We start from the raw sequence: 24,979 nt of genomic DNA, 5'->3' as shown, positions 1-24,979 counted from the left end.
ACTTCCAGGTCAAAAGTGGCCTACATGGTCTCACTTCTATTAGGCCAAGCCCTAGCATGTTCCTCTCCTCTGTGGGAGCGTAATGACGAACTCCTCAATGATGTTACAGCCTTCACCTCAGCATTCCGGAGGATTTTTGACGAACCGGGACGAGTGACATCTGCTGCTACAAGCATCCTAAGACTCCGTCAGAACTCACGGTCTGTGGCTCAATACGTTATTGAGTTTCAGACTCTATCCTCCGAACTCCAGTGGAATGATGAGACGCTTGTCGCTGCCTTTTGGCAAGGGCTGTCAGAGAAAATCAAGGATGCCCTTTCGACTCAAGAATTACCTCCCACTTTAGATGCATTAATCTCTCTCTGCAACCGGGTAGATCTTCGGCTTCGGGAAAGATCGTCCGAGAAAGACTTTCCTAGACGTGCTACCTTTCGGCTAGCTCCTCGCTTTCAGCCACCCACGTCTACGGACGAACCTATGCAACTGGGGCGCTCCCGTTTAACTCCGGATGAAAGGGAGAGAAGGATGAAAAACAAATTATGCCTATATTGTGGAGATTCTGGTCACCTCCTGGCTTCTTGCACCCGGCGTTCGGGAAACAACAAACCCTAGCCTGCACTGGAGAGGTCAGTCTGGGGACTCTTTCTTCCTCTCCAACTTCTTTTCCAGACCTAACCTGTTCCTTTCCTTTCACCTTGCATCTACTTTCAGGGCCCAGGTCGTCCAAGGCCTTGTTGGATTCAGGAGCAGCTGAGAACTTTATATCACAATCGCTAGTAACACAATTTGCGCTGCCCACTGTTGCGCTGAGGAGGCCCATGGCCACTACTGGCATCGATGGCTCCCGTCTCCCTCACGGCAGCATTCTTAGACGTACCAAGCCTATCTCCATGCAGGTGGGGGCCCTCCACTGGGAAAAAATTTCCTTTCTCGTCCTGCCATTGACCATGAGCCCAATCATCCTTGGATTACCATGGCTCCATCTACATTCACCCCATCTGGATTGGCCTTCATCACAAATCACCGCATGGGGTCCAGCATGCTCTCACCACTTCCTGACACCGGTCAAGCCTCTCGGCTTCACGCAAATTTCAGAACCCACTACTGTTATCCTACCGCACCAGTATTCTTCGTTTGTGGATGTCTTCTCTAAAGTCTCCTCCGAGCGTCTACCACCCCACCGACCTTGGGACTGTCCAATCGATCTCCGCGGTGCATACAACCTGATTCGGATACGCTCTGGGGATGAGTGGAAGACGGCTTTTAATACACAGGACGGTCATTACGAATACCTAGTAATGCTGTTCGGCCTATGCAATGCTCCTGCTGTTTTTCAAAGCTTTATTAACAAAATCTTCCGTGATTTGCTTTATTCCTACGTTGTGGTATATCTAGACGACATCCTAATATTCTCCAGAGACCTTTCTTCTCATCGCCTACATGTGGCTGAAGTTCTTTCCAGATTACGCATTAACCGTTTATTCTGCAAGTTGGAAAAGTGCATTTTCGAGGCCTCTAAATTGCCTTTCCTGGGCTATTTAGTGTCTGGATCAGGCCTACAAATGGATCCCGGGAAAGTTTGTGCTATAATCGACTGGCCCCAACCAACCACACTCAAAGCCATTCAACGTTTCCTGGGTTTCTCCAATTATTATAGACAGTTTATTGCTAGTTATTCCTCTATTGTGGCACCTCTGATAGCTCTTACCCGAAAAGGAGCGACACCACATGTTTGGTCCCCAGAAGCGTTAGAAGCTTTCCACTCTCTCAAAAGAGCCTTTTCCTTGGCACCTATCCTCCAGCAACCCGATATTTCTCTTCCTTTCTTTCTAGAAGTGGATGCATCCTCCACCGGTGTGGGGGCAGTTCTTTCTCAAAAAAACTCCCAAGGCAGGTTCCATCCATGTGCATTCTTCTCCCGCAAATTCCTGCCAGCAGAGAGTAATTACGCCATCGGGGACAAAGAACTTCTGGCCATGAAGTTGGCCCTAAACGAGTGGCGCTATCTTCTGGAGGGGACTCGTCATCCAGTTACGATCTTCACAGATCATAAAAACCTACTCTATCTCCAGACAGCCCAATGCCTGAATCCACGTCAAGCCCGCTGGTCGCTTTTCTTTACCCGATTTGATCTGCGGGTCACTTTCAAACCCGGAATAAAAAGTAAGAAGGTGGATGCATTATCTCGGGCTTTTCCAGGAAATTTGGTAGCAGACACTTTGCCGGAACGTCCTATCTTGGACTCTAAATGTCTAAAATTATTTTAAACAACTCCAGCCCCTATTCCCCCTCAGGGGAAAACATTTGTTCCTCCTCATTTATGGAAGAGTCTCCTATGCTGGTCCCATGCTTCACGATTTGCAGGTCATCTTGGCTCCCGTAAAACGTCATAATTACTCTCTCGACAGTACTGGTGGCCCAATTTCCACTCCGAAGTTAAAGATTTTGTAGCTGCCTGTCCTACCTGTGCTCAAAACGAAACCCCCCGCCAAGTCCCTCAGGGGCTACTCCACCCTCTTCCACTACCTACCAAACCGTGGACTCATATTAGCATGGATTTTATTACTGACTTACCCCCAGCTAATAAATTCAATACCATCTGGGTCATTGTGGACCGCTTCTCTAAAATGGCACATTTCGTTCCACTCATCGGTCTTCCGTCCTCAGTATGTCTGGCTCAACATTTCATAAAGGAAATTTTCCGACTACATGGCTGTCCCGCTGAAATTGTCTCGGAATGTGGGGTGCAGTTTGTCTCGAAATTCTGGAGGTCCCTCTGTCATCTTCTGGGCATCCGTCTGAAATTCTCTTCCGCATATCATCCCCAGACCAACGGCCAGACGGAAAGGGTAAACCAAGATCTTGAAACGTTTCTCAGGATATTCTCCTCAGCCAATCAGAGGAATTGGGTGGATTTATTACCCTGGGCGAAATTTGTTCACAATAATTCCTTTCATGAATCCACATCATCCACTCCCTTCTCCGTGGTATTTGGGCACCATCCTCGCATGCCAGAATTTTCAGCCCTCCCTCCCACCCAAGTGCCAGCAGTTAACACCCTTCGGCAGGACTTTCTATCCATCTGGTCTCGAGTTCGGAAGGCTCTTAAAAAATCCTCCACTCGCTACAAGTTAGCGGCAGATAAGAAACGCAGAGCTGTTCCTCTGTTGAAGATTGGCGACAAGGTATGGTTATCTACGAAGAATATTCGTCTTAAAGTACCCTGTATGAAACTGGCTCCTCGCTACATTGGTCCTTATAGGATCATTCAAGTAATCAGTCCGGTTTGTTTTAAGTTACGACTATCATCCACTCTGCGTATTGCTAATGCCTTTCATATTTCCCTATTGAGACCGCTCATCATTAATCGATTCACTGTGCCCGTTACATCTACTACTCCTCTTTCCCTCCAACAAACTGATGAATTCGAGATCAGCCATATTCTGGATTCCAAGAGTTCTAGGGGAACAATCAAGTATCTAGTTGACTGGAAAGTGTACGGTCCCGAAGAGCGCTCCTGGGTACGGGCTGCAGATATCTGTGCTCCTCTTCTGCTGAAAAAATTTAATCCCAGATTTCCGAAGAAACCAGGTCCTAGGTGTTCAGTGCCCACCTTTAAAGGGGGAGGTACTGTCACACGCCGGACTCCCGCTGTCTCCCCGGGAGCCGGCGCCTGTCTCCGCTGATTCCGGAGGCCTCCTCCACCAGGATCCCCCCTGTTTAACAAAACTCACTTACCTGGTTCCACGGCGCTGCCACCGTCCAGCGCTGTCTGTTCCCCTCTTCCGTTCAGCGCTCAGTGTCCTGCGCATGCGCAGAGCTGTCTAGTCCTTTTCTGTGCTCTCACTGCCCTCTATTGGCTGCCTAATAGGAACTGCACTATATCTAAACCCTATGACCAGAACTCAATGCTGGTTCTTTCAGTCAGTCTCTGACTCTAGTATTGGATACAGCTCCCGTGGTTTTGCTCCTCTCCGAGTTTCCAAGCCGCTATCCCTCCGGGAACACCACCTCTAGGTGGCTACGCTACCGAAGCTCCGGTCAGCACCCCCAAGTGGCAACTATATTCTACTTCTGCAAACCAACTTCCGAGTATCTACGTTGCAGTACCTTCCTGCTATTTCCACTCCCAAGTGGCAACATCGCTGAACATTACCGGCATCATCGCTATCAAGTGGCAAGTTTATTCCTAATTGATTCTACGCTCTCTCTATTGTGGTTCACTGGGAACTTCCTTAGGGGACCGCGACCTGCAAGTGGAAGCCGCAAAAGCCCATATTCCCTTGCGGGAATCACTGGTGAACACCTTTCACTTGTTAGACTCCGCGCCCCTAGCGACAGTAACGCCAATCCCGGCTGAACTACTAGGATCCGGTTTTAACCCTACTGGTACGTGACAATTGGTATTCAGAATTTCATTGCAAATTTTAGTAAGTATGATTTGTGGTGGGATATCTTCTTGTGTACCAAAAATCTTCAAATTATTGCATTGGTCTCAGGTGTCGAGTTCCTCTAGGCACCTCTGAATATCTCACAGTTCACTGGCCTGGCTATCACTACCCAACTAACTTTTTTAGTGCGCCTTTTTGAGACTCTCTATCTGTAGGCACCATCCAATTTACTCATATTTTGGAAGGAGTGGTAATTTGTGGTGCAGCTGTTGCCCCAGTGAGATATGGCTCAGTAATCTATGGCCACTAGTTGGCAGCAGAGTCAATTAGGAGAACCAGTCCCAAAGTGGAAGGCTATGGTATCAGATACACTATTTTGCCCACCGAGGTCAATAATAGCAGTAATAGCATTACCTTAGACACCATTGCTCATGACTCATTACATTACTGAAAATTCTTACAAACTCAACCCCAACAATAACCCCACTTTCAAAGTCACTGAAGTTTCCTTTTGCAATTATGCTGTTATATATATTTGATTTATTAATGCATGAGCCATGTCTGAGTGGAAGCCATTGCTTTTAATATGTGTGGTGTGCTTTATTTATACATATGTTTCCCTAGAATCAGGTTGCACCCTCTAAATGCTTTAAAGAAGAACTCGTCTACACACAGAAATATAGCATAATGTTTTGTATTTCTACAGGAAGAAGTGGAAGAAACAGCAGAACAATGCAGAAAACTGGGAGCTATAGCCTATGCATATGTGGTGGACTGCAGTAAGCGAAATGAAATCTATGCAGCAGCTGAGAAGGTGGGTCAATATTCTTGACAAAACCAAGAGGGTAAATGTATATTGCAGATATAAAGATGAAGCGTGAAGCTACCACCACTGGATGTTTCCTTTTGAGACATACATTAACACAATAGATGGAAAATCTTGGACACCAAATAACTGGACACAAATGGTTGTTCAGCAATACTATATGTGGAATTGGTGTGATAAAAGTCAATTGACCGATAATCTAGTATAAATTGAAATGTAACAATTATGTTCTTGCACAGAAAGTTCACTCAAAGCGACGGCTGGTTTGTGACTCATGTTTGCTGAAGAAAAAGAGACTGGCCCTCCACACAGCTGAGAGGTGCTCAAGATCAGTGCAGCCTGGATAAAGAATAGGTGCTCTTAATGTAGCTCCAGCAATCAATAAAATCTCCCAAAAATCTGACATATAGGAACCTCAAATATATATGTGTGTATATATATATATTTCTAATATGGTGTGTAACATCCCATCAATTAATGTATTTTTAATTCTCTTTATGTGTTATATTATTGCAGTTTTCAATTACTAATTACTACTATATAATGAACCTCAATAAAAAAAAGACAGAATTACCCTGATATTTGATAGTCGTAATATTAAAATAATTATTTGGTTAGAAAATATGTAACTGTATTAGTATTATCCATAAAGCTGCAAGTCTTTATTATAATATTTAAAACAGCGCTTCTAAGGTTTAGTGGTGGGTAGAACAGTGGTAGGTTGGAGACGTGGATATAATATACATATTTTTTAGATTCTATCTTCTTTATTGGAAAAAAAAAAAAACAATTAACAGAGGAATACAGTTAACAAACATCATCAAGTGTACAATATTGTGACTGGATCACTTATAAATAACTTATGGTATAATTTTGTTTAAAGGAAATAGCACAGGACGCTTATTTATATCATTGCAATCTACTGATTTTACTATATCGTGTGGCACTTTGTAGAGGAATTGCATTGATTTCTGAGGTATTCATTTCTGATGAATTAAGCATTTGTTGAGGAAGTCTTTTGTGTATTTTGGTAGTGAAATTACTTGTTTGGTGTTTTGTAACTTTTGTTTGGGAATTCTCAAGTTAGCAATAGAGTGGAGGAAATGTGTATTGTGCAACTGTCTTAAGAAAGGCCCCATGTTAATCTCATGTTAGTTAGACCTTTTGATGTGTGAGTGTCCAACACACCTGAAGGCACAGGAAGGTTTAATTAGACTTGCCTTTAGATTTCCTCTGTGTCTTCAACAGGATGCAGGAAATAACAGCAAGTTTTAGGATATCACAGATAAGTGTAAATATTGTTAGCTTTGCATAACATGTAAATCCATGTTTGGGTATACATAATGCATTCTGATACTAAAAATAACTCAGACCTCAGGGGGCTGGCTTACACTGTGAGGCTGTGTCCAAAACTGTATAAAACAGCACTGGTTTGTACTGAAATGTATCATTCTTGTCCCATCTGGCCTGATCACTGGTACCTTCAACCAGTGTGAAAGCAAATAAACATCACTTTCTTCAAAGACCTGCTTGAGAACGTCTCCATGCTGAAAATCCTGTGACCTACAGATTAGACCCATAATCTAATCCGTTACCGGCTGTCTGAGGTTTGGACCTAGCTGTCCAGCACCACCAATCTGTCTGCTAACAAGCAGCTTTGGCCAGTGTGATAGGCCAGTGGGTATCCATCTACAGCAACCCTGATCCATAGTAAAAAGTCAGGGGTACCAGTACAGGTCTACCACCAAGGGGGTAACCTAGCAGTGACAGTTACCCAGAAGTGAGGTCAGGGCCAGATTAAGGGAAGGGAGGCCCCTGTGCTAAGGGGGCCTCCATTCCCCCATGAGGCCCCCCCTGTGAAAAGCCCAGCCCCCGTGTGAGGACTCCCTGTTAGCCGCCTGCCGCACCCCCCCAAGTGCTTACCTCCTTCTCCTGTCACTGTAGTCCTTCCGCGGCGCGCTGTAAGATCCTTATTGAGGAGATCTCGTGATACTCTCATGAGATCTTCTCAGTAAGGAGATTACTGAGCGCTGCAGAAGGATCGGGCCAGGAGCACCCCCGCACTGATCAATAATGCTGCTGAGCACTTTCAAGGGCCCCCTGGATGCCTGAGGCCCCTGGGCTGTAGCCCAGTTAGACCTTGGGTTAATTCGGCCCTGAGTGAGGTATGGAGGAGGTGGGTATAGAGTTGATAGTAAAGGACCATGCAGAGATTATTGAGAACACAAAGACCTTCCTTGCAAAGAGCTGCCTTGAAATAAGTACTACTTTCTTGAAATATTGTAGAATTTATGAACCAAATTAATCATTAGACTAGTAATGTATTCAATGGAAGCAATGAACCAGATGCGGATCTCTACTGATGATATTGTCATTCCCCCTTTTTCTCCCAATTCTGAGAAATTTGGCAAGGCGCTGTATTTGTCTTGAGTACAGTGCTATGGAGTATCAAATCACGCTTCTCTGTTTAGCAGTCAGATGGGTGAGTCTGGGTTTGGTGGATGCCAGGAGAACGTTATCTGCCAACTGTGAAGTTTGGTGGAGGAGGGATAATGGAATGGAACTGTTTTTCAGGGTTTGGGCTAGGCCCCTTGAAGGGCAATCTTAATGCTTCAGCATACCTAGTCATTTTGAACAATGCTATGCTTCCAACTTTGTGGCTACAGTTTGGGGAAGGCCCTTTTCTATTCCAAAATGACTGTGCCCTAGTGCACAAAGCAAAGACTACAAAGACATTGTTTGATGAGTTCGATGTGGAATTTGACTGTCCCGCACAGAGCCCTGGGGGTAAATGTATCAAACTGTGAGTTTGCAACTCCAGCGATTTTCTCGGGAGAGTTGAAACTCGCCAATGTATGAAGCTGAGTTTTCATACAAAATCGCCAGAGTTCTGCTTCTGTCAAAATCGCTACTTGCAAAATCGCCAGAGATCAAACTCACCACTGTTTGCCACTGCAGCTATACAGCTCTCAAATGTATGAAGCTGCGAGTTAGCAAACTCAGGAGAGTTTGCTTCTAAACACGCCAGATACAACACGCTGCTTGATAGCAGCGTGTTGTATAAACACATCACTGTTACACTGCCCTGGCAGTGTTAAAAAGTGAAAGAACAGATAAAAGTTTTAAAAAAAAAAGCGTGAGGTCCCCCCACTATTTATGCTTAACCCTAGTGCTGCCTGACTAGTGCTGGTCCCGTGAAAATCGGGTAAAAATTTTGCGTGGGGTCCCCCCGATTTTCACTTTACCAGCACTAGGCAAACCAGCCAGGGTTGGCGGCACTATAGCAGGGGGACGCGCGTCAGGGGTCTCCCTGCCATAATGACTAACCAACCCTAGACTGTTCAGCGCTGGGCTGGATTCCCTAGGGAGTGGGGGTCCGCTGAAAAAAACGAGCGGGCCCCCCCCCCTAGAAAGAACCAGCCCAGTGCAGATAGCACTAGGGCTCTTCCTACTACCCCTGGGCTGTGGGTAGTAGGGTAATACGGCGGTAAATAGTAGAAAAAAAATAAACTGACACCAATTTTGTTTGTGGAACTACAAGTCCCAGCCAGCCAGGTTGCCCTAAAAACTATGGCCATGCTGGTGCTTGTATAACTACAAGCACCAGCATACCCATGGCAGCCAGGGCATGTTGGCACTTGGAGAACCACAAGTGCCAACATGCCCTGACATTCCTGGCTTGCTGGGCCCTGTAGTTCCACAAAGAAAAAAGTTAACAAAACAACAACACCCTCATACAAACCACACATATTTATTAAAAATAAAAAACCCACAATAAAGACACTAACAACCCTCTTTTTAACCACAACTATTTAATAAAAAAAAAAAAATACTTACCAATGATGTCTTCTTTCTTGATCCAAAGTGTCCTTGCTTGCCCCAGTCCCTTATTATTTGTACATCCATCTTGCTGGCTTGCCCCAGTCCCAGCCATTTGTACCTCCATAAACGAATCTGTGCCAACTGGAACACTTCGCCCAGAAGGGGCACATATTTGTAATATCCTGATTCTTTAGTCTTGATTGAAGTTAAAAAAAACAAAAAAAAACAGGAGCTGCCGCAAACACCTCCTACCTAGTAGGAGGTCTGTCCCGCAATGCTCTTACGCTGTTTGCGTAAGAGCTAAGTACTGTATTATGGTATTTTCCCACGCTAGTGGGGAAATCAAATATTACAGTATTTAGCGCTTACGCAATTAATGTAGCGCATTGCGCATGCGCTACGCTACTTGCGTAAGCTGTAATACAGTAAATACAGCTTACGCAAGTAGCGTAGCGTATGCACAATGCGCTACGTTAATTGCGTAAGCGCTAAATACTGTAATATGTGATTTCCCCACTAGCGTGGGAAAATACCATAATACAGTACTTAGCTCTTACGCAAACAGCGTAAGAGCATTGCGGAACAGACCTAGGTAGGAGGTGTTTACGGCGGCTCCTGTTTTTTTTTTTTTTTACTTCAATCAAGACTAAAGAATCGGGATATTACAAATATGTGCCCCTTCTGGACGAAGTGTTCCAGTTGGCACAGATTAGTTTATGGAGGTACAAATGGCTGGTACTGGGGCAAGCCGGCAAGATAGATGTACAAATAATAAGGGACTGGGGCAAGCAAGGACACTTTGGATCAAGAAAGAAGAAATCATTGGTAAGTATTTTTTTTAATTTTTTTTTATTGAATAGTTGTGGTTAAAAAGAGGGTTGTTAGTGTCTTTATTGTGGGATTTTTATTTTTAATAAATATGTGTGGTTTGTATGAGGGTGTTATTGTTTTGTTAACTTTTTTCTTTGTGGAACTACAGGGCCCAGCAAGCCAGGAATGTCAGGGCATGTTGGCACTTGTGGTTCTCCAAGTGCCAACATGCCCTGGCTGCCGTGGGTATGCTGGTGCTTGTAGTTATACAAGCACCAGCATGGCCACAGTTTTTAGGGCAACCTGGCTGGCTGGGACTTGTAGTTCCACAAACAAAATTGGTGTCAGTTTATTTTTTTCTACTATTTACCGCTGTATAACCCTACTAACCACAGCCCAGGAGTAGTAGGAAGAGCCCTAGTGCTATCAGCACTGGGCTGGTTCTTTCTAGGGGGGGGGGGCCCGCTCGTTTTTTTCAGCGGACTCCACTCCCTAGGGAATCCAGCCCAGCGCTGAACAGTCTAGGGTTGGTTAGTCATTATGGCATGGGGACCCCTGCCGCGCGTCCCCCTGCTATAGTGCCGCCAACCCTGGCTGGTTTGTCTAGTGCTGGTAAAGTGAAAATCGGGGGGACCCCACGCAAAATTTTTCCCCGATTTTCACGGGACCAGCACTAGTCAGGCAGCACTAGGGTTAAGCATGAATAGTGGGGGAACCTCACGCTTTTTTTTTTTAACTTTTATCTGTTCTTTCACTTTTTACCAGGGCAGTGTAACAGTGATGTGTTTGCCAAACACAGGAGAGTTAGCTAAACTCGTCAGTGTTTACATCGCTCAAAATCGCCAGAGATGACCAGCGATTTTGAACATGAGTCTCAAAATCGCAGCTTGATACATTTCCAGTTTTTTAAAAAAAAATCGCGGGTAAACATCCGCGATATGCCGCGATTTCAACACGCTGGCAAACTCGCAGTTTGATACATTTACCCCCTGACTTCAACCCCATCAAACACCTTTGGGATGAACTGGAACGGAGATTGCGGGCCGGCCTTCTCGTCCAACATCAGTGCCTGACTTCATAAATGCTCTACAGAATCAATGGGCACAAATTTTCACAGAAACACTCCAACATCTTGTGGAAAGTCTTTCAAGAAGAGTGGAAGCTGTTATCGTTGCAAAATGGGGACCAGCTTCATATTAAAGTATATATATTTGAATACAATGTCATTACAGCCCCTGTTGGTGTAATGGTCAAGCGTCCAAATACTTTTGTCCATATAGTGTAGATTCAAATTCTGGCCAGAAAGTAGAAACCCCAATATTAGAGGATTTAGTATACCACTGCTTTGTGCTTTATCCAATTATGTTTATTTGCCATCACACTGCGTAGCATCTAACTATTTATCACAGTTCTAGCAGATATAGTGGATTCACTTTCACCAACCTGAATTAGCGTTGACAGTAACAGAGGTGTGAAGTCTAATGAACCCCCAGATTGGGCCTCGCTACTGGTGGGTCAGCAGGTCATGACCATCTGCGCTACCTCCAGGTGTGACGAGTTGGTATCAACAGCAAGAAGGATCTGGCCAACATAGCCAGGACTGATACACAAATGGACTGCATGGTGTCAAATCAGCAAACGGAAGAAGTGTCAGAATAAGCTGGGTCAGCAACAAGGTCACAGGTCAAAACACATGACCACAGGTTCAGAGATACTCTTAAAGGGCCAAGTGTTTTCTGTTGTACAGAGTTGGATTGTGGCACAAGGTTCTGCGCCTGGAGTGGAGGGAAGAGTACAGTGGTTGGACAATGAATTAGGAATTTTAAACTTTTGTGTACATTTAAGGTTTGTACCTCAAAAATAGGGAATAAAGTTCTGATTTATAGTCTTAGGTTTTTGTTACGGGGAAGATAATGTGGAAAACTAAGGATATCAGTCCCACTAACAAAGCATGAAAAAGAGGTTTTGCTTCAACATTCTGGTATGAATGCATATGGAATTGCACACGCTGCTAAAGTTTCACCTCGGAGCATAGGAAGAATTAAGAGGAAGTTGAAATTAGGAGAACCAGTAATTCCGGGGTTGCACATTAATTTTAATTACATTAATCCTACCCACCCATAAGTTATATAGAGAGTTCCATCTAACCAGGTTTTATTTAATACTGCCAAAAAGTGAAGGGTAATTTCTGCTTGCTTATATAGTGGATGAGATCTATTACCCTGCGGTTATTGTCCATTGCTAGTCATTTGGAATTAACTAAATCTGAATTGACCAAACCAGGGAGCAGTGGATTAAGCCTGTTGACCAAGACCTTTTTTCAAAAATGTATGTCCTTGTTCAAGAAGGAAGATGGGTGACGGAAACATGCACTGGACCACTGGGAGAAAGTCTAACAATGGTCATCAGGAAGTCCGATCCCCATATTTTGTAAAAGGAAAGAATTAATCTCCTAAACCAGCCTTCCTGTCACCAGTTAGGATCAGGTGTTTCCCAGTCTCTTAGGACAGTTTGCCAGCATATGGCCAGTCTGCACACAAAAGAGATAAGAGATTATTTTAAAATCTTTAATGACGTTCTTCCCGGGACAGCCGGGAGAGATTTAATTACATCTGCTCCTCTGCGGGAGCCGGGAAGCTATGGAGCCCAGGTGCCAATTTAATAGTGGATCTATGGGAATACTCCCTCTCATGAGTATGCTCCCTGAAGCATATATCTATGCAGACACATAGGGAGATTAGTTAGTCCAGCTTGGAGGGTAATTCTCTAGATGGCAATTCATCTTTGATCTGCTCAGCCAGTACCTGCCAAAAGGCAGCTGTTAATGCCTTATTGTTCCATTGCACCTCAGATGCAAGAGTGCGGAATAGAACTGCATTTTGTCCCACTGTTGAGGAGTCTTGATGAAGCCTTAACAGATTGGCGGTAGTAGGAGACACACGGCTCACCGCACACTTTTGTGAATGCTTCTATAAAGGCAGAAGAAGACAGTAAAGTTGAGACATTCTGCTTCCTTAATGGTGAAGCCCAGGTGAAAGCTTGACCAGAAAGGAGAGATATAATGAATGCTACCTTGGCTCTCTCTTAGAAGAAAAATCCCCTGAGAAGAGCTCATACTGGATGGCATATTGCTTGAGAAACCCACGACACTTCTTTGGGTCAATGTCAAATTTTTCAGGAGTGGGAATGCACAGGTTGAGCGAAGAGGCACCCTCTGCAGATGGTACAGGTGGCAGGGATGTTGTCAATCTGGGCTGTTAACCATTGAAGGAACTGTAGTAGCTGCGTTTGGATGGATTCCTGTTGACCCACACGGTGAACAAGATGTTTTAGTAACTGACAGGGTGAAGGGTAACTAGATCTACGAGGCATAGTGTTTAACATGCCCCCCCGGTGTTCACGTGGAACGTGCAGGTCGTGGTGCTTTTGGACAGTTCTAGCGAGATAGCTGGTGATAAGCTGAATGAACTTGCTGGGTCATAACCAAAGCCGACAGAGTAGGTGCCAAAGGACTAAACAACGAGTAGTCAGGAATAGCGAAGGTCAAAAGCAGATGATAATAAGATACTAAATCATGAAGAGATAGCATAGTCAGGTCAGAAGAAGGGGTCTAAACCAAAAGTCTATTCAGGAGCATCAGGAATACTGAGAATAGTGAAGAGAAACCTGAGCACAGAACAATAGATACTCTGGCACTGGAGAAGTGCCAGAGTGGGGTTTAAATAGGGCAGTAAATGAGAAAGACGCAGTCAGCAGGGACAGCTGAGCACCCTGCTTCCGTGTACCTGGATGTGTCCTGTTGTTAGCAACAGGGCGCATAAGCTAGAAGGGGAAGGCATCCATTACTGCGAGTGCAGGGAAGAGCAGGAACAGTGGCTGATAATTATTGAATATGATTGGTGTCGATTGGCGTATCAGGTATAGTTTCTGGAGGTTGGGTTCTTCTTGCATGATGCATCATAAAGCACTAGTTGCTTCCTATGTTTGTTTTGTCCACTGGGTACAATGAATGTGATCATGGTGAGGCAGATCTATCTAGTTCCTGAGAGATCACTATATAAAGCCTCTGTCAGAACAACCCCCTTCCCAATTTTTACCAGATCCATAAAATCCTTACTGAAGAAGGAAACTTGGTCTGTGTTATGAACATAGATGTTTACTAAAGACACTTCTCCCCCATTAAAATAGTATATCTATCTCCATTGTCCAAACTGTAAGTAGAAATCACGATGGAAAGCGGCCCTCTTAATATAATGGTTACTCCATTGTGCTTGGAGTGATGAGAAGAATAATACACCAAAAGGAATGTCTTTGAGGCCAAGGAGAGATATTTGTTAGCACAAAAATTTGTCTTTTATGGGATGACATCTGCCTTTAATTTGTGGATAGTTGTATGAACCCTCTTCTGCAGTGGGCATAGTAAGCTCTTTGGCTTTAATTGAAATGAGTTTAACCACAATGTTGGAGGTAGTTCTTGTTAAGAAGTAGTGGTATGTGGAAAAGCAGATAAATCAGTGTAGGTGGTTGCAGCCTTCCTCCATAAAAAAGAGGAGAACCACCTACATAGAGGTCTGTGTAAGGAAAAAAATTATTAATATGGTATTTAGTATTTTGAACTCAAGCTCATAATTCCTCCACTTATCATCCAGGAAGAGCATAAGTGAAATAATTAAGAGCTTGAGTTCACTAGATGAACATGTATAGGCACAAATAAGATATATATTTAGGTTCAGTGGTTGAAGTGGGCTGGTAATAAAGATGAACCCCAAATACACGCTATTAGTAATTATCATCAAATGTTTAATAGAGAGGGGTACAAAAGAAGAGGTATGGTACTAGCTGCAGGAGAAGTCTCTGTAAAAAGTTGTGTAGTTTGTCTTGTAGTGAGTTGTTGTAATGGATAGGATCAGATAGTCAGGATTATTTTATTAATATATGTTAATGTGGTCTGGGTTTTTCCTCTATTTATTTCTCTGCATCAATATCTGAATTTGCAAGTGCCACAATAAGCCTTCCACATAAGCTTTTTTGTGTGGTGAAACTGTTTTACTGTAAAACAAAAAAAAGTACATTTGAGTCACAAAATAAATTCCTATTCACATAGTAGAACATTATCTAATAATAAGATTGCAAATAATAAATAACAAAACACAATAATAAAACATTTTCTCTTAACTAAATTTCTAATGCTCAACTATTAATTCAATACTTGTCAATGAAGTCCAATTCCATGCTACGCATACAGAGTCCAATAAACTCTGCTAATACGTCATCCACAGCATGAGGGATTTTATTATATATGTGAAGTAAGGCCATACCATTCAGATGGCTCTGCCCCACAGTGCTGTGCAGATGGGTTTTTAGAAGCTTAGAAAACCAAAGCCAGGCTCAGCCTCACAGGTAGTGAGCGGAAGGACACATAATATCTTCAGCAGGGTGTTGATGTTAGGATATGCCAGCTTACTAGCATGGCATAGAGTTTCAGAAGGAGTGGAGGGGAGAAGTGCTGTATCCTGAGCCTTCAAATAATGTTTCCATAACGACAGCTCAGTATGAAATATTCTTGGAAGATCATCCTTCGTACATGTCGGTGAAGTTTTTTTGAACTTGGCTGTGATTCTCAATGTCTGTAACCGGTACGGATGGCATTATTGTCAGTGCCATCACAGCTTTTGTTTTGGTAATCTGAAAAACGCATTTCAAGCTCGGCAAATAAGTAATCAAGTTAGGGTATCGTAATGACACGTCTATAATCATTTTCAGGAGTTTCAGCTGAAGTGTTATTTCTATTGTTCTGCCGACCACAGGTACGTGGGAGACAAAGTGTAACTTTAAACTGTAATCACAAGTCAGCAGCTTTCTTAACAATACAGTTAATCCTTTCACAAAGGACATACAGTGCTGTACTACTACAAAAGACACTATGCGGTTAAAAGTAGTTAAAGAAAGGTAAAGTGCTTTGGCATCAACAACATTATCTCTGTTCCACAATACAGGATTTTCAGATGAAGAATCATAAATCTCCACAAAACATTTGACCACTGCTGAATATAAGTCAAGAAATGTCTCCAGTGCATGATGTTGTTATATCCAATGGGTCCTGCACAAAGACTTTAACATTTTCCTTCTCACTTCAGAGCACTTCGTTGCAATAGCAGCATCAAGAGCATTCTGACGTTTAGGGTGAGAGTCCAAAAATTTATATATTCTGTCAACAACACATATTTCTCACCATGGGAATTTGAGAAGCTGCCATGATGTCCAGGCTTAAAACATGGGAGCAGCAATGGATACACATGGCCTTCAGGTACTGCTGAGATATAATTGCAGCAGCACCTTTCACTTTCCCTGCCATTGATCCTGCACCATCATATCCCTGACCACTTAGTTTTTCCAAACACAGTTCTGCCATTTTAATGTAGGGATGTGCACCGGCGACTTTTGGTGTCTCGTGTTTTGTGTTTTGGGTTCGGACTTGTTTCGCAAAACACCTGCCGAAAGGTTTTGGTTCGGATTTAAGGTTTTGGATTCGGATCTTTTTTGAAAAAAGCATAAAAAGTTCAAAAATCAAGTTTTTGGGCTTATTTTCACTCCTACGCTATTATTAACCTCAATAACATTCAATAACAAGCATTTCCACTAATTTACAGTGTATTCTGAACACCTCACAATATAGTTATTAGTCCAAAACGTTGCAACGAGGTATCTTTCTGGACTGCGTAGTGGAGTGGTCCCCACAATATAATAAGAAAACCATCAACTGGTCTTAATCGCACCAAAAAATGTACCTTGACTGCGTAGAGGAGTGGGTCACCACAATATAAATTAAAAACCCTGAACTTGTATGATTCGCACCAATAAATGTATCTGGACTGCGTAGAGGAGTGGTCACCACAATATATATAATAAGAAAACCATCAACTGGTATGAATCGCACCGAATAATGTACCTGGACTGCATAGAGGAGTGGTCACCACAATATAAATTAAAAACCCTGAACTTGTATGATTCGCACCAATAAATGTATCTGGACTGCGTAGAGGAGTGGGTCACCACAATTTATATAATAAGAAAACCATCAACTGGTATGAATCGCACCGAATAATGTACCTGGACTGCGTAGAGGAGTGGGTCACCACAATATAAATTAAAAACCCTGAACTTGTATGATTCGCACCAATAAATGTATCTGGACTGCGTAGAGGAGTGGTCACCACAATATATATAATAAGAAAACCATCAACTGGTATGAATCGCACCGAATAATGTACCTGGACTGCGTAGAGGAGTGGTCTGGTCACCACAATATAATTAATAAAAAACCCTCCACGGCTCTGAATTTCCCCAAAAAAAAATCTGGACTGTGTAGTGGGGTGGCCCCGGTACTAACTTTAATACCGGGGCCACAATATAATAAATAGTTACACCCTCAACTGGTCAGAATTCCACCAAACAAGTATCTGGACTGCGTAGTGGGGTGGCCCTGGTACTAACTTTGATACCGGGGCCACAACATAATAAATAGTTACACCCTCAACTGGTCAGAATTCCACCAAACAAGTATCTGGACTGCGTAGTGGGGTGGCCCCGGTACTAAATTGGATACCGGGGCCACAATACCTCCTCCAAGTTCCAAGTGTAGTGTTTATAACATATTAACACTGCACTAATTCTAGCACGTCAAACCCTCTTGTTTAAAATAATGACAGGGCATTTAAGTTTTGATTAAATTTTTTGAATTTGTTGACATTTTCTAATTTTCTTTTAATTTTTGAACATGGCAAACGACTGTTGAATGGTCACATAATGCCCAAAAAATTGTTGCAAGATGGAATTGTCCTTGGGCCCTCCCACCCACCCTTATGTTGTTGAAATAGGACATGCACACTTTAACAAACCAATCATTTCAGCGACAGGGCCTACCAAACAACTGTGGCTGAAATGATTGGTTTGTTTGGGCCCCCACACCAAAATAACAATTCATCTCTCCCTGTACAACTACAAACTAAACAGGCTCTACTGAGGAAAGATGTCGTCCTCATCCTCAACCTCTGATTCCTCTCCCCCTACAGTGTGTACTTCCTCTTCCTCACACATTATCAATTCATCCCCGCTGGACTCCACAACCACAGGTCCCTCTGTACTATCTGGAGGGCAGTGCAGTACTTCATTGAGGAATTGATTATTCATTTTTATAAACATAATTTTTTCAACGTTGTGAGGAAGCAACCTCCTTCGCTGCTCACTGACCAGTTTCCCCGCTGCACTAAAAACTCTTTCCGAGTACACACTGGAGGGGGGACAACTCAGTTAAAAAATAGAGCCAGTTTGTACAGGGGCTTCCAAACTGCCTTTTGGAGTTCTACCACGTCACTACCTCTAGTTAATTTAGATTGCAAGGCTTGTAAATATAAATACTTTGAAGATAAAAAAAAGCAGGCTGCACAGACTGTGGAGCTAGAAAGTGAAATTAAATGGCCACGTTACTTTGGTGGCTATCTATGCCCCCCCCCCCCCCGCCCTACACTTGTAGTTGAATATAAATAAAGCGGCCTGCATAGACTGTAGAACTAGAAATTCAAATTTACAAGGAAACGGACAAAGGCAGTTTGGTATCTGTCTGCATCAGATCCACTCTCTACTAGGAGTAAAATAGAAAACTATTCAGCCGTTATATAATCTAAAATATAAATAGAAATTAAGAAAGGCAATTTGGTATCTGTCTGCATCATAATCATCAACATCCTCCTCAGCGCCAGCTACATCAATATCCTCTTCCCGCTGTACAACATTCACACCTTCATTAGCCAAATCTGTAACTGGACTGTGGGTGATCCTTCCAGCATATGCAGAGGGCGTGCTGCAAATGCTGGATGGAGTCACCTCTTCCCGTACAGTGATGGGAAGGTCAGGGTTCACAACCAACAACACCCTTGGACTCGCCTTGGGGATTTGTGATGTCATCTGTTTAGAAGGCAGAGTTCTTTGCTGTTTTGTTGTTGTTGCTGACAGCATAACTCTCTTAAATTTTTTGTAGGGGGGGGAGGAGGAGGACTTAGATCCTTGGGTGAAGCTGGACCACTAGTCATGAACACGGGCCAGGGCCTAAGCCGTTCCTTGCCACTACGTGTCGTAAATGGCATATTGCCAACTTTACGTTTCTCCTCAAATGATTTTAAGTTTCTCTTTTTGCTATTTTTTGAGAATTTGGGCTTTTTGGATTTTACATGCCCTGTACTAGGAGATTGGGCATCGGGCTTGCCAGACGACGTTGATGGCATTTCATCGTCTATGTCATGACTAGTGGCAGCAGCTTCAGCATTAGGAGGAAGTGGGTCTTGATCTTTCCCTACTTTATCCTCCAGATTTTGGTTTTCCATTATATGTAGCACAAGAGAGCGTACCCCTAAGCCACACACACTCGGCAAAGCCTTTAAAAATTATATGCGGCACAGGAGAGTAGCACTGGACTTGAATCAGTGAACTTTGTAATATAGCAGTACCACTGGACTTATACTGCTGAATCAGTGAACTTTGTAATATATCAGTACCACTTGACTTATACTGCTGAATCAGTGAACTTTGTAATAGCAGTACCACTGGACTTATACACTGCTGAATCAGTGAACTTTGTAATATATCAGTACCACTTGACTTATACTGCTGAATCAGTGAACTTTGTAATAGCAGTACCACTGGACTTATACACTGCTGAATCAGTGAACTTTATAATAGCAGTACCACTGGACTTATACTGCTGAATCAGTGAACTTTGTAATAGCAGTACCACTGGACTTATACACTGCTGAATCAGTGAACTTTATAATAGCAGTACCACTGGACTTATACTGCTGAATCAGTGAACTTTGTAATAGCAGTACCACTGGACTTATACTGCTGAATCAGTGAACTTTGTAATAGCAGTACCACTGGACTTATACTGCTGAATCAGTGAACTTTGTAATAGCAGTACCACTGGACTTATACTGCTGAATCAGTGAACTTTGTAATAGCAGTACCACTGGACTTATACACTGCTGAATCAGTGAACTTTGTAATAGCAGTACCACTGGACTTATACACTGCTGAATCAGTGAACTTTGTAATAGCAGTACCACTGGACTTATACACTGCTGAATCAGTGAACTTTGTAATAGCAGTACCACTGGACTTACACTGCTGAATCAGTGAACTTTGTAATAGCAGTACCACTGGACTTATACACTGCTGAATCAGTGAACTTTGTAATAGCAGTACCACTGGACTTATACACTGCTGAATCAGTGAACTTTGTAATAGCAGTACCACTGGACCTATACACTGCTGAATCAGTGAACTTTGTAATAGCATTACCACTGGACTTATACACTGCTGAATCAGTGAACTTTGTAATAGCAGTACCACTGGACTTATACACTGCTGAATCAGTGAACTTTGTAATAGCAGTACCACTGGACTTATACACTGCTGAATCAGTGAACTTTGTAATAGCAGTACCACTGGACTTATACACTGCTGAATCAGTGAACTTTGTAATATCAGTACCACTGGACTTATACTGCTGAATCAGTGAACTTTGTAATAGCAGTACCACTGGACTTATACTGCTGAATCAGTGAACTTGGTAATATTGCAGTACCAATGGGCTTATACTGCAGGATTGTTTTTTCAAATTTTGTTGTAATTAAAAAAAAATTAAATTAGTTTTTTGTATTTTTTTTTTATAACTTTTTTTTAATTTTTTAAACACTTGGGAATAATGGGGAAATAACTATGCCCTTAGAAGGACAGAGCACAGGACACAGCACCACTGGACTGAACAGGACACAGCACAGGACCCAGCAGCACCACTGAACTCAAAATTGACAGAGCACAGCACACAGCACTACTGGACTGATACTGCAGAATGTGGGAACTTTGTAATATTGCAGCACTACCACTGGACTTTTACTGCTGAATGTGTGAACTTGGTAATATTGCAGTGCCAATGGGCTTATACTGCAGGATTGTTTTTTCAAATTTTGTTGTAATTAAATTTTTTTTAAATTAGTTTTTTGTATTTTTTTTATCAACTTTTTTTTAATTTTTTAAACACTTGGGAATATTGGGGAAATAACTATGCCCTTAGAAGCACAGAGCACAGGACACAAGACCATTGGACTGAAAAGGACACAGCACAGAACCCAGCAGCACCACTGAACTCAAAAATGACAGAGCACAGCACACAGCACCACTGGACTGATACTGCAGAACACAGCACAGCACAGCACAGCACAGAACTAAACAGCACAGCACAGAACTAAACAGCACAGCACGAGATCTACCAGGACAGAGAACCACCTAACACACCCTCCCTCTACCCTGATCAATGCCCGAGTGAAGATGGCGGCGACTAGCGGGGAACTTATAGGTTCCGAGTATCGCGAGATCCGACAGCGGGATTATGACTCCGAGCCTCGGTTTCAAGTTTTCATTTGCAGCCAATACCCGGATCTGTCTCGGATCCGACTCGGATCGGCAACGTTCGGGTGGGCTCGGATTCAGGAAATCCGAGTGCGCTCATCTCTATTTTTTATTTTTTTTAACTCAAAGTTTTATTGCATAATAAAGTATGAATGACATAAACATAAAACAACAAGCATTTTGATTGAAATAATCACAGAGCAGAGTAGGTATCCAGCAATGTCACTCACAAAACAGTAAAATGTATTGCAATATAACAAGATAGTAATGGGTAAGGGGCGGAGGGGAAAGGAAGTGGGCATTGAAGGGGGTATAGGGTAGGTAAGGGGAGGGAGATGGCCGTCTCATGGGGTATACTAAGAAAAGCATGTTCACCTTCAGAAGGGAGCGCTATCAGGTCTGCATGGGAGCACTTTAATGTAGTAAGGGGGTCGATGCTATCTGGAATTGTGTGGGGGGAGATTATTTGGAGGAAGAGAAAACTGCGGGGATCCTAGGCATAAAGCCAGGGGGCCCAAATTTGATGAAATTTGTCTTCTTTGTCTCGCAGTAGTGACGTGATTTTTTCCATGTTGGCAATGAACCATATGTATGATCTAAGAGAAGAGATGCGGGGGGGGGTCCGCCTGTTTCCAAAATTTAGCAATCAGGCATCTGGCGGCTGCCAGGACATGTGAAACAAGTTTTGCAGAATGGGTGTCTAGGTCTTGTATAGGATAACAGAGTAGGAAGGACCATGGGTTCTTCCTAATAGGGCATTGGAGGAGGGAGGAAAGAAGTCTCGAAACCCTGTCCCAGAAGGAGGAAATAACAGGGCATGACCACCAAATGTGCACGAAGGTGCCTTGCTGACCACAATTTCTCCAGCAGTCGGGAGAGGCTGACTGGTACATCTTTGCGAGCCTGTCAGGTGTGAGATACCACCTGTAGTAAACTTTGTACGCATTTTCTTTAATTAATGTGGAGATGGAACTAGAAGCCACATTCAGCCTGATGGTCTCCCAGCAGTCCTCATCCGGGGGAGGGTCCAGATCCCTCTCCCACTCCCTCTTATGTGCGTTCCCGGAAGGCACCAATTTCTCCAGTAGAAGACTATACAAGGACGAGATCATGCCCCTTCGCAAAGGGGAAGAAAGGCAGAGAGATTCAAATTGGGAGGGGGAGTGAGGTGAATTGTCCGACAGGAGTGACAGGAGGAAGTGCCGAACCTGCAGATATTGGTAGAAAGGCGGGTGAAAGTTAGGGACTCTGGAACAGAGGGCGTCATAGGATATAGGCCTTCCTCGCTCAAGAAGGCTTCCTGCAAATCGGAATCCCGCCCTGGTCCATAGCCGAGAGAAAGATCTGGACATTCCTGGAGGGAAGGTGGGGTTATGCCAAAGGGGTATAATGTGCAGAGGGTTAGGAAAGATAGAGAGATGGCCCTTGCAGGTCTCCCAGATCCGAGCCGCAAACTCTAGAGTTGGAGTTTGGTTAGGGCCTTCTGAATAACAGAGGGAACTCCACAGAGGCCAGACAGGCCGGGTATGGAAAGATAGGCAGCCTCCAAGTCTGCCCATGCATGAGATGCCGGAGGAGCAAATGAGGAGACCACTGAGCTAAGCTGGGCTGCCCAGTAGTAGACCTTGAGGTCGGGAAAGCCCCTGCCTCCGCAGCCCTTAGGTTTTTTGAGTAGTGCCAATCGAAGCCTGGGAGACCTGCCATGCCAAATTTAGAAAGGTGTTGCTGCATAGAGTAAATTTCAGTTAGGGGAATTCTCACAGGCAAAGTCTGGAAAAGGTAAAGAAGTTGAGGGAGAACAGTCATTTTTACAGCAATGATCCTGCCCAGCCACGAAATGATTAGGGTTCGCCAGGAGAAGATGTCTGATTTGAGTTTGTGAAAAAGAGCTGGGTAGTTCTCCTGATATAGGGATTCATATGAGGTGGTTATATATACTCCCAGGTATTTTAATTTTTTCTTCTGCCATCTAAAGTGAAAATGGGAGGTGAGATCGCAGCAGTCCTGTGAGGGCACATTAAGAAATAGGGCTTCGGATTTTGTTATATTGATTTTATATCCGGACAGGTCGCCATACCTTGAGAGGAGGCAGAACAGGTTGGGCAAAGATGTTCTTGGCTGCTGAAGCGTGAGGAGTATATCGTCAGCAAACAGTGAGAGCTTACTCTCCAGAGACCCTGTCTCCACTCCTCTGATATCTGGGGAGGCTCGGATAGTAGCTGCCAAAGGCTCAATCACCAGGGCAAAAATTAATGGGGAGAGTGGGCATCCTTGGCGGGTGCCATTGCTTATTGGAACGGAATCAGAAGGAGAACCATTAACCATAACCTTAGCAGAGGGATGAGAATACAAGGCCTGGACCCCCGACAAGAAATCCCCCGACAGACCGAAATGCTTGAGGGTATGAGTCATGAACTGCCAGGAGATCCTGTTGAAGGCCTTTTCGGCATCCAAGGATAAAATGATGGAGGGAGTTTTCCTGGTGTTAAGTATGTGAATGAGGTCAATAGTTCTCCTTGTGTTATCCCTGGCCTGTCTACCAGGGACAAACCCCACCTGATCATAATGAACTAACCCAGGGAGTACAGTGTTTAAGCGATTGGCCAGGATCTTAGCATATAGTTTCAAGTTGTTGTTAAGGAGGGATATTGGGCGATAACTAGCACAATTATGGACTTCTTTACCCTCCTTGTGGATCAGGGTTATCCAAGCCTCCAGAGATTCTTTAGGCCAGGGTTTGCCCTTTAGAATGGAGTTAAAAAGAGTGGAGAGTTGAGGGGCTAGCAGAGCAGCAAATTTCTTATAGTAGGCTGCCGAAAACCCATCAGGACCAGGTGCCTTTCCTGCTTTCTGAGCCTTTATAACCTGCACTACCTCCTCCAAGGAAATGGGTTCACTAAGACGATCTGCAGCCTGGGGAGTAAGCTTCGGGAGGCGAGCGTCTTCCAGAAACTTATCTATACGCTCTGCCTGCTCCCGATGGGCTGAGGTGTTGGGGGGTTGAGGGAGATTATACAGTTTTAGATAATAGTTCTGGAATTCTGAGCGGATTAATTTTGGGTCATAAACCAGAGCTCCGGAGGAATCCCTAATAGCCATAAGATTACGGGCCGAGACTTTGGTCCGCAACCGAGTGGCCAAGAGCTTGGCCGCCTTATCACCCTTTTCATAAAAGCGTTGGTTCAGCCATTTCAGCTTGTTGGCCACTCGGTGGGAGAGAAGCAGGTTAAGTTCACCCCTCACAGAGACCATCTGTTCGAATAAAGCAGGGTCAGGATTAGATTTATGTTGTTCCTCCAACTGGTGGAGGGGCGTGGAGAGACGCATAGTCTCGGCCGCTCTAGCCCTTTTGGCATTTGCTGCCGAAGCTATTAAGTGGCCTCTAATGACCGCCTTATGGGCATTCCAGAGAGTAGAGGGTGAGATATCAGGAGATTCATTTGTTTCGAAGTATTCGGATATTAGGGATTTAATATGAGCTACTGTGTTTCTGTCGTGGAGAAGGGACTTGTTGAGTCTCCGGGAGAAGGTAGAGGAGCAAGAAACTAGGGAGGAAAGGTCCGCCGAAATTGGGGCATGGTCAGACCATGTAATTGAGTGGATAATAGAGTTAGTGAGTTTAAGGGTCAGGTCGTGGCTGAGCAGGACCATGTCGATTCGGGAATAG

General features: G+C 43.8%; 1 protein-coding gene across 2 annotated transcripts in view; it reads left to right on the top strand.

Moving 5' to 3' along the window:
* LOC142144893 (17-beta-hydroxysteroid dehydrogenase 13-like) overlaps positions 1–24,979 on the top strand; it is an 81,006-nt gene that overhangs the window by 21,177 nt on the left and 34,850 nt on the right. For both annotated transcript variants that reach the window (XM_075204217.1, XM_075204224.1), the window contains one exon: positions 5,098–5,205. In XM_075204217.1, the coding sequence (XP_075060318.1) occupies positions 5,098–5,205 (108 nt within the window). The remainder of the gene's footprint in view (positions 1–5,097; positions 5,206–24,979) is intronic.

This window comes from Mixophyes fleayi, chromosome 1, assembly GCF_038048845.1.
Source record: "Mixophyes fleayi isolate aMixFle1 chromosome 1, aMixFle1.hap1, whole genome shotgun sequence".
Taxonomy (NCBI): Eukaryota; Metazoa; Chordata; class Amphibia; order Anura; family Limnodynastidae; genus Mixophyes; species Mixophyes fleayi.
This window is presented reverse-complemented; position numbering and strand designations above follow the sequence as displayed.